The sequence below is a fragment of the Monopterus albus genome, unplaced genomic scaffold, assembly GCF_001952655.1.
Source record: "Monopterus albus unplaced genomic scaffold, M_albus_1.0 scaffold405.1, whole genome shotgun sequence".
Lineage (NCBI taxonomy): Eukaryota > Metazoa > Chordata > Actinopteri > Synbranchiformes > Synbranchidae > Monopterus > Monopterus albus.
In genome coordinates, this window is record NW_018128285.1 from 440,195 (window position 1) to 449,829 (window position 9,635).

Genomic DNA, 9,635 nt, shown 5'->3' on the forward strand with positions numbered 1-9,635 from the left:
AACCACCACTTAAATTTAGGAGTTTAACAAGGATATCTTACCAAAATTAATTAAAAGTGGTATGGAGGCACTTTCTTTATATACAGGTTTTACCATATCTGTCTTTAAGATTATTGTATTGTTATACATCAAAAATTAAATAAGTGGTATAAACACACAGTAACATGCAGTATCTTTCTGGAAACACTGTCCTCATTACTATGGAGTCTGGCAGAGGCAGAAATGTCAGAGGCAAGAGGCTTCATGAAATGTGGATGAACTGATGCTGTAAGGTCACTGCACACTTCTTCTATATGTCATGGCAGTGAGGATGACGTGCCTAACAGCTGTTTCTGACTGCTCAGAAGGCAAAAACGAGCTCTAATACAGAAAAGAAACAATCCTGTTCATTCCCTAAGTCTCAGTCTTCATGTTTTGAAACCAAGCAGAGTGACCACACTTGGAAATTACAATATAGCAATACATCCCATTGACTCAACCCCATCTAGTGGAGAAAGACATTTATGAAAGTATAAAGAAAGCCTGGGGATATCAAACTGCTTTCTGACTAACATGTTGACTTACTACAGCTTTATACAGCCTGGAAAAACATTCATTGGTTGGGTCCCTTCCTACCAGTGAAGGGTGATTTTAATGCTATAACATCCAATATTTTAGACTATACTACACTTCTAACTTTGTGGCAACAGTTGGTGTTTCTCTTTCCTGTTTTAACATCATAATTCACCCCTGCACAGAGCTCTGATTTCAACCCTATCCAACCCTGTTGGGATGAACTGGAGCACCACCCGTCAGACCCTATAACCCAACACAGTGTTTCTACGGGTAACATTTCCCCGTGTTGCCCTGCCATGCCAAAATCAAACAAAGTTTTCACAACTCAGAAAATGTCAGAACTAATTCTAAATTGGCATTACCTGGATAGACTGATGGCATATTCTCAATATAAGTGGTTACTTTGTCCCCTGAAAAATGTCAAAACTTAATAAAATGGCACAGTAATCATCCTATGGAAGAAAATGGTAACCGCTTTAGGCCAGGCTCAAAATTTCTGCTGTCGCTGCATAGAGTAGATCTCTCCTAGTTGTAAACAACCAGTATCCCATTTAGTGAAAAAGAGCTTTTATTGATATTTTAAAAATGGTACATTATGATACATTACATTAAACAACAAGGGACAAACAACATCTAGTGTAGGTAGGAACTGTGCAAATGAACAGGATTGTGTTGTATATATGTTTGTACTGAATCTTTCTCTTTGTTTATATCCTTTAATCTACACCAGCAAATTTGATATTAGCAAGCAACAAACCTAAGCCACACAGGCAGAAACCATATGGCTTAATGGCAAGTTTAATCTTTATTATGCTAGAAATTATTAATAACATTTAAATAAACTGTGCACTTTCTTATTTTATAAACACAGAACAATGTAGTTTGCATTTTGCAGTTAATTAGTGATTAAATGTAGTGCTGTGCTAAATTCCAGGACTCAACTTTGTTTCTTTGTTGTTTTTACCAGATTTGATCTTTCACCAGGCCACGAGGTGAGTCAACCTCATGTTTCAGGGTGCAGCCATCAGTTTCAGTATCATTTTAAGGATCTACTGATCACTCTTCCCTGCAGAGGCAAACATGAGTTTTAGCAAGACAACCAGACCACAGAACATAGGATATAAAGAGATAATGGTTTCTTTAAATATAACCCAGGAAAAGCATTTCTGCTTTCCAAAAGATGCACAGTCACAGAAATGTTGACTGAACACAATAGTAATAATGAGGTCTTGGCCCTGTTTGGCCCAGATGGGAAAGTGGCTCTACACAGGACCTTTTGCACCTGGATGAGGCGTGTTCACATGATGTGAATCTGACACCACTATCCATTCTATGGCCTGAATGGACTGAACTTATTTGGCTGTGATAACTAGCGGTGTGTCGGTGGTGGCATCAGGTCCAGTCCCCTCACTCTCATCGCTGTCACTCTCATCTGAATCGCTGTCAGCTGCTCCAGGTGTGACAGTGGCCTCCTCGCTGCTCTGGCTCTCCTTGTCCTCAGACTCCTGGCTGGTGCTGGCACTCTCCTCTTCTTCCTCCTCCTCTTCTGGGGTGCTGGTGGTGGCATCACTAGGGCTAGCACCCTCCTCCTGGTGGTCCTGAGTGGTGACAGAAGATGCGTCCAGACCCTGGCTCTCCACCTCTGGGGTGCTGGTGTCCTCCTCCACGAGATCGGAGTGGACCTGAATAGCCTGAAGATGAGGCAGAGGAGAGAGGGTTAGTTTGATCTGTCTATACAACAAGCCAACAGTAATTATAAAATTATACTAATGGAAGGCAGCAGTGATGGATATTTGCCTACAGTTGTTTGATATATACTGTCTTTATTTATTTATTTATATTTTTGTAAAATGCACTTTGTATGTAAGTGATAGTTGAAAAAGTGGAAGTGACAGTTAAAACAGAATGGAAGTTTTAGTTGAGGTGAAAGTGGAAGCAATGACCATAGCGTCTGAAGTAAAGTAAGACTCAATTGTACATGTGCAAGATCTCTGTGGAAGTGTGAGAAGCTAGCAGACTGTAAACAAGGAACATGTCACCCAGTGCAGGGGTGTGTACATTTTGCTGTAAGTGCTAAACAAAAATAATATTTCCCCTCAAATTTATTAAAACTAAAAGTAACAAACCTGATTTGACAGTGTAAGGAGTAGAAAGTACAGATAGTGTTGTTAAAATGTCTGGAGTAAAAGTAAAAAGTTGTCAGAAAAATAAATACTCAAGGATAAATATCTGAAATATACTTAAGTACAGTAACAAAGTATTTGTACTTCGTTACTTCCCACCTCTAGTGAAATGGAAAGTCTCAGTGTAACTATAAGCAAAGTGGCCCATTTAGATTTTTGTAGAATGAAAATGCAGTAGAATAATTCACTGGTGTTTTTGTTTTTTTTTTTTTTTTAGTTTTGTTTAGTTTTAGCTCCATTTCCTAACACTCTCAGAAAGTTCAAACTCACCCGTACCTTATACACCTTCAGTGACTTCTCCACTTCGTTGCCTTCTGTCATGTCGTAAGCCGTCTTCTTTCCAGTACCAACAAACTCATAGGACTTGTAGGCAACAGGAATCTTGTGGTAGGATTTGTCCTCCACATAGACGATGGACTTGTAGTCACCGGGGTAGCCTCTCATGTTGTCGCCATGGCCTGTATCTGCGTCGGTGACAATGGTCGGCACGATGGGCTCCACAGTGGTTTCGGCTACAGGCTCATCTGTGATGATCACAGGGGTGTCTGTAGCAGGAGCGAGGGTGGAGGACTCGCCTGACTCTGAGCTGGATTCATCCTCCTCTGTTTCCTGGAGATACAGAGGTGAGAGGTGAAGAATGTGGGTAGCGAGACAGGTAGTGGGGTTGTATCTGTCATCATTTGTGACTAGTTAGACAGCTGCACTGTGTGAGTCATTTTAGCTGACTTTCCTTTTTTTCTGAATATATTATAATATAGTACTTTAGCTGTAGTACTTTATAGTACAATAGCTGAAAGGTCAGGCAAACCAGCTAGTTTGAAGTATCTTTACTAATCTATATTTCTCTCTAAAATAACCTTCCAGTAGTTTAAAATCTTCCAGTGTGAAGTAATTGGTAGTTTGTAGCTTCCCCAACATTGTGTATTGGTATGTTTTTCTTCATGCTCACCTTGGTTTCATCATCATTATCATCATCATCATCATCTCCACTGTCCTTGCTTTTGTCAGAGGTTGTATCTGAGGCTAAGGCTGTGTTCGTGCCATCAGTTGTGACTACACTCTGCAAAATCATCAAGCCACAAAGTCATGATCAGAGTTGTTGTTTGCAGACATAAGATTCTCATTAAGGTTTTAAATTGTTGAGCAGGCATGTCTCACCTCGTCTTCATCTGAACTCCCTTTGCTCTCGTCGGAGTCGGTAGCAGCTGCTGCTACAACATTCTACAACATCAATGCATTTCATTAATCCTCTTTTTACTGTTTTTTTTTTTTCAAACTGCACTTTACTGTTTTTATTGCTTTTTTAAAATTATTTCTCAAGCAAATCCAAGACAATAAAAATGTATTTGCGACTGGTTCTCTGTCCCACAAAATCATTCAAAATGAAAAAAAGAAAAACTTGACTAATGAAGAAAGTCTGGATTTCTGGATTGCCTTTCAACACAAAGTACTGAAAGTGAAGATAGACTCGATGACTGACTCGTAGCCTGCTGTTACAGCAGGTGTCTCAGCTCTTTTCTACGCCTAGAAACCATTTCACCAAATTTTCAATAATCAAGCCTCAGTTTCTTCTCATGATTTTGACGTACTTTTATAATTAATTCTAATGTTGTACTTGTGACTGCTACATGAGCACACAAACATCCTGTAGTACTTGCAAATGTGTCTACAATTTTCAAGCAACAGTCATTTGTGAAACATGACATTGCCCCCATCTGTGATCTATGAGTTAGCAGGCTGGCAAATTGGTTTTGTGAAATGACCCTTGAAGACTGTATGCTGAGAAAAACAGGATCCCTAGGAAATGAATGTCTCCAAGCTGCTGTTTTAGTTCCAGGAGTTCAGATAGTGGGTGACAAATAACACTAGATGTTAAAGTATCATTTCTCCACAATGCAGCCCTTTGGTCTCTGAGATGTCGAGCTCTAAAGAGCTCTCATTGTGGTCATTATGTAATCAAATTTCCTGGTGCAAAAATATCTTAGTCTCACTTTTCAAGCACTCAGTATATATATCGTCCAAATCCCTATCAGGTATATAGTGTATAAGAAAGTGGCAAATAATGTACATAAGTAGAGAATACAAGAAAAAAATGAGCAGAGAAAATGACAAACAGGATGATGTGAAAAAGAGTAAATGGTTGAAGTATAGAAATATTTTACCTGTACATGTGCTGCACGGGACTGAGGAACCACTGCAGCCTGTTTCCTGATGGCTGGAACTGCTGGTCGTCTCACCTGTGGACACTGTGGACACAATTGTTGTGTGTGTGTGTCTTTCTTTCTCTCTCTCTCTCTCTCTCTCTCTCTCTCTCTCTGTCTCTCTCTCTCTCTTCAGATACTCACCACTTCTTCAGAGCTCTCTGAACTACGGTACGAAGCTTTTCTCACCTAAAAACAAACATATATACAAAATCTATCAAAAACTAAGTAAATCAAGAAATCAACACAAAACGGATATCAAATTAGTTTGAGACAAATGTCAAAAATGTGATGACCACACAATAAAGTGTTCTCAGTTTAGCAGAGTTAGCTTGACAGGGACAAAGACTCACCGGCCCACACAGAACTGTGGCGAAGAGCAGAACGGTAACAATGGCCACTTTCATTGTATCACAGTTTGGGATCTAGACAGGGGGAAAACCAGAAACCTGCAGGTTGTAATCACACAATAAAACATCATTACATAGCATAGCTATATATATATATTCACAATACACAGATCTGCTCTGGCACAATGATACTTGTCCTGAGGTCATAGTTTCTCAGGAAAGACAATGGTATGTTAAACTGAGAAAGAGCAGTGTGTCTTGTCAATCAATCCTCTCACCCAGATTCCTTCCTTAAAAAAAAGAGCCTGCATGGTCACATGACTGTTAACTGGCAGCAGCATTTACTGAGGCCTTAGTATCACAGAGGAAGTCATTAAGCCCTTAATTACAGACCTAAACTAGCAGTTTGCCATCTTTGATAATTGTTTCAACACAGCAGAATGTTTCTCTGTCATCAGAGAAAGAAAATGACATTGTTTTGGTGTGTGGTTTGTTAAGCTATGAGAGGTTGCTGCTGATTGTGGTGCAGAAGATGTGAGAAAATATCAGGAAGCATCATTTAGAGTAACTACCGTCTGATTAGCATTTGCTTTAATCATTCTGCAAAGCACTCTCCAAGGAAGTATGATCAGTGTTTCTACTTTACAGTAATAATACAGCACTAGCTTAACATGAAACAGCTGTCTTTCAAACAAATGCACCAAAAATATGTATTGCACAAAAGTAAACACATCAAAATCATCATCTACTGAAAATGAGAAGTGGGGCATACAGATGGTGACAAACTAAATGAAAAAGCTGAATAAACAAGTGGGCCCTTTGGCTACACTGACGATACTTGTTAGTAGGATCAGTTTCTTGTTTTCTTTTCATGGACGTCACTGACAAACAGCAACAGTATGTTTTAGTTTTATAGTTTTTTCAAGCCTCTGCTTAAGTGAAACACCAGAGAAATTTCATGTTTATGTTTCAGTCTTTTCTGGCACTCTTAAAAAAACATTATTTTTTCTTTTTAACCCCTCCTTGCTGTAACAAGTTCTACTTTTGTGTATTCTGTGGGAGGAGAAGTCTGAGTGTCTCCTTCTATCTTTAATGATGGACTCTTCCCATACTGTGTAATTCACCAGGTTATAACTGGAAAGCCACAGTGCAACACAAAGGCAGACGCCCATATGGCTGCATGAAACTATATATATATCTATATATCTTGATTTTTGAGGACCGGTTGGAGTTTTGGACCTTGAACATAGGAATGGTTTTATAAAGTGAAGACTGTGTGAAGAAGTGAAGATGGGGAGAAAAAAGGAGAATGAAGTCAACACAGGGTTCCCAGATAGATTTGAATTGCTAATGTTAATGTCATTAAATGGTATGCACCTAAACCATCAGGCCACCAGGATGCAGACAACTTTCCTAGCTCTTATTTTGAAAGTGGATTGAGTGGTCTAAGAGGATGACACCTAACTTCCAGGTCAAATTGATCTTTTCGGTATCCAATTTCAGTTTGAGTTGGTGCTGAGGAGAATCCGACTGCCAAAAGTTAGCACCAGCATTTTTTTATAATTTTTGTGAGAAACTTCGATGTAGTATGTTCTCCCTATTGGGGTCGACACATCAATTATAATATTCTTTGTAGACTGAATGCATTCAGATATTGCTTCCATATTGGAACAAAGAACAGCAAATCACTAAGAGGAAGGAGAGAGAAGGGTTGAAAAGCACATTTTCACCTGTCAGCTTTAAGTTTTCATTCAGAGCTTAATCTAATTTCAAAACTCTAATGGAAAAAAGGAGTCTACAAGAAGGATCTGAATCTTTAAAGTTCTCTTCAGCTCTTCAGTTTGAAACACTGTTGACAGAGCTGGTAGTTAATCTGTGCCTGTTGTCAGTGTTTTTATTCAATGTGGTTAGTCAAGGCTGGTCCAGGTCATGTGACACATAATCCAGAGGTTAGTTTCCTGCTGCCTACAGCTTCCCATAACTGCCCTGGTATCACTGTACACACCTGCCCTAGCTTCACCGTCAACCAATCACAAGCAGATGTCCACAACTGCAAAATCAGGAAAAAAAAGAACTCGCAATTAACTGCAATAAACTGCAGAGCTTCTATAGCACATAACCATACCCTTCTTCTTTGCTTAACACTGGTATTTAAATTTGGATGGTGTTGTACATTTGTGTTTGAAAATTTCCCGAATGAAACTAGAGTTTGTTAGAAAGCCCTCAGAGTTGCAGCTGGACTCTGTATCCACCAAAAAATGACCCTTTATACCAAGTGCACACTGCAAAAACATCAAAATGCCATATGTCTAATATTGAGCCCTAAACTGAATTTTTACAAACACTAAAAAATGTTCTGATGTTCTCGATCTGTTATAAATTGAAATCAATGCTACAGAAATGAGTGTCACTACTCGATCTGTTATAAATTGAAATCAATGTTAGAGAAATGAGTGTCACTATTAAAAACTACACTATAAAGTCCATATTACAGCACTAGAATTAACCTTGAAAGCATTTAATACATGTTGATTTGTACTGTACTTAGGTTTATTTGTTTTTAAGAAAGTAAGACATTTTGGACTTAATTACAGAATAATATCTTCTTAAACAGATCACAAGGGTTAAGAAAGGTTAAAAAGAAAGAAATAACATAACATTAAATAGTTTTGTTAAAAGACATTTTTACAGTGTGGTTTTACGCCACATTGGAAAACATGTTTTCGCTTTCCTACTTCCTACAAACACATTTTCACCATATGAATTGGACAAGTCATGGTAAAACCACTGGCTGCTGACAATTTACCACATTCGCTGCCACAAAGTTGGAAGCAAAATACTAAAATAAAATATCATTGTTGGCTGTAGCATTAAAATTTCCCTCCATTGGAACTAAGGAGCCCAACCCACAAAAATGTAGCCTTAGGCCTAATGTACACACAAGTATGACAGCGGGGGTGTCCTTGTGGTCACATTGTGAATTTCAAATGCATGAAAAAAGTTGCATTTGTGCTTTTCACACTGTAACTTGCATTCTTTAAGCTTGTAAACATGAACCTGCACTCCCACCGCTCATCACCAGCACTGCAGAGAAACTTCATCTAAACACTGTATACACTGTGTATCATTTAGTTTGATATTCATGCTGACCTTGTTCGCAGTCGGAGAAAGCTTCAGGAGTACTGTGGCTGCAGAGATGTTGCGCAGAAATAGACAGACGTGGTTTGTCTTTAGTTTATCTCCTGAGTTTGCCTGGACTAAGTTTGCTGCTCGGTGATGCTGCTGCTAAAACCAAGGTTCCCAGTTGGCTTATAAACCGTCCAGCTTCCAGCCGTAGCCAATCAACTTGGAGTTTGTGATGTCATGAGGTTAACCACTATGTGGCCCACCTCTTCTCTCTCCCACTCTTCCTGTGGTTGGTGCTGTGGTGGTGTGGGGGCAAATACACACACACATACACACACAAGACAAATACATGGATAAAAACATGCAAACACTTACAACCCAGACAGAATGTGAATGTGCTTTTCTGCTTCTCTTTCACACACACACACAGTCATGTTTGCTGTTTATGAGGTTAATTTAAGGACATCAAGTGATAAAATCTGGGGGGGAAACAGCAGTATATAGTGACGGGTGGTATGACAATGATTCAGCTTCCTCACAGACACAGACAGAAGGAAATCATCTGACTGAGGTCTCTCTGGCTGAGGATTTGTCTGCACCAGAGTGATTTGTCTGACTTTAACAGGGGAAGGGGAAGGTTTTTTCTGTTGTTGTACAACTAAAAATCAGGAAAAGGTGGGCTGGTATGTAAAATTTCATTTAAAACTGAAAATAGTGATGTGTAAATCATCTGTGTATCACATTGAAACAATACAGCAGCACATTATTTGATGTGATACCTTTTAGAGTTTATTCTCTGTTCAAAATGAACACATTTCAGTTCCGATGCCTGCAACATATTCCCAAAAAATAAAGTTGGGTCAGCTGCATTTCAGGGCCACTAATGAGGTAAAACAATGAAATGATGATTCCATTTGAAACAGGTCATGTCAACAGATGACTGCATCATGATTTGGTACAAAAGTGGCATCCAGGAAAGGCCGAGCCCTTTAGGAGCAAAGGTGGGCCAAGGACCACCAGTTTGCCAACATACCGTATGTGTGAGAAAATTATTGAAATGTTCCTCAAAGAAAGATAGGAAGGATTTGCATATGTCATCCTCTATGGTGCAGAACCTAAAAGATTCAAGGAGTCTGCAGGGATTTCAGTGTATAAAGGGTCAAACCTAAGCTGGATGACCATGGTCTCTGATCCCTCAGATGTCACTGCATCAAGAATCA

The 9,635-nt window shown here is 39.2% G+C and overlaps 1 protein-coding gene across 2 annotated transcripts; it reads right to left on the minus strand.

The window, feature by feature from the left end:
• Positions 1-1,125: 1,125 nt before the first annotated feature.
• On the minus strand, positions 1,126-8,583 carry spp1 (secreted phosphoprotein 1). Of its 2 annotated transcripts, none has more exons than XM_020586407.1 (8): positions 8,440-8,583; positions 5,293-5,364; positions 5,084-5,128; positions 4,901-4,975; positions 3,897-3,959; positions 3,688-3,798; positions 3,015-3,347; positions 1,126-2,246 (listed from the first exon to the last, which is right to left on the minus strand). In XM_020586407.1, exons 2-8 carry the CDS (start codon positions 5,344-5,346, stop codon positions 1,908-1,910), a joined length of 1,020 nt encoding a protein of 339 aa, XP_020442063.1. In that variant the 5' UTR covers positions 5,347-5,364; positions 8,440-8,583; the 3' UTR covers positions 1,126-1,907. The 2 variants fall into 2 exon arrangements, with proteins under 2 accessions (XP_020442063.1, XP_020442062.1); XM_020586406.1 differs by having other exon boundaries at positions 5,293-5,388.
• Positions 8,584-9,635: the final 1,052 nt, after the last annotated feature.

What these genes read in the sequence shown, in the direction of transcription:
- spp1 (XM_020586407.1), bottom strand. Translation starts at nt 5,346, where the DNA reads ATGAAAGTGGCCATTGTTACCGTTCTGCTCTTCGCCACAGTTCTGTGT. An exon ending in ATAATGATGATGAAACCAAG is followed by an intron (nt 3,348 to 3,687) that starts GTGAGCATGAAG and finishes CTGTATCTCCAG; the next exon opens with GAAACAGAGGAGGATGAATC. An exon ending in AGTCACTGAAGGTGTATAAG is followed by an intron (nt 2,247 to 3,014) that starts GTACGGGTGAGT and finishes CCTCATCTTCAG; the next exon opens with GCTATTCAGGTCCACTCCGA.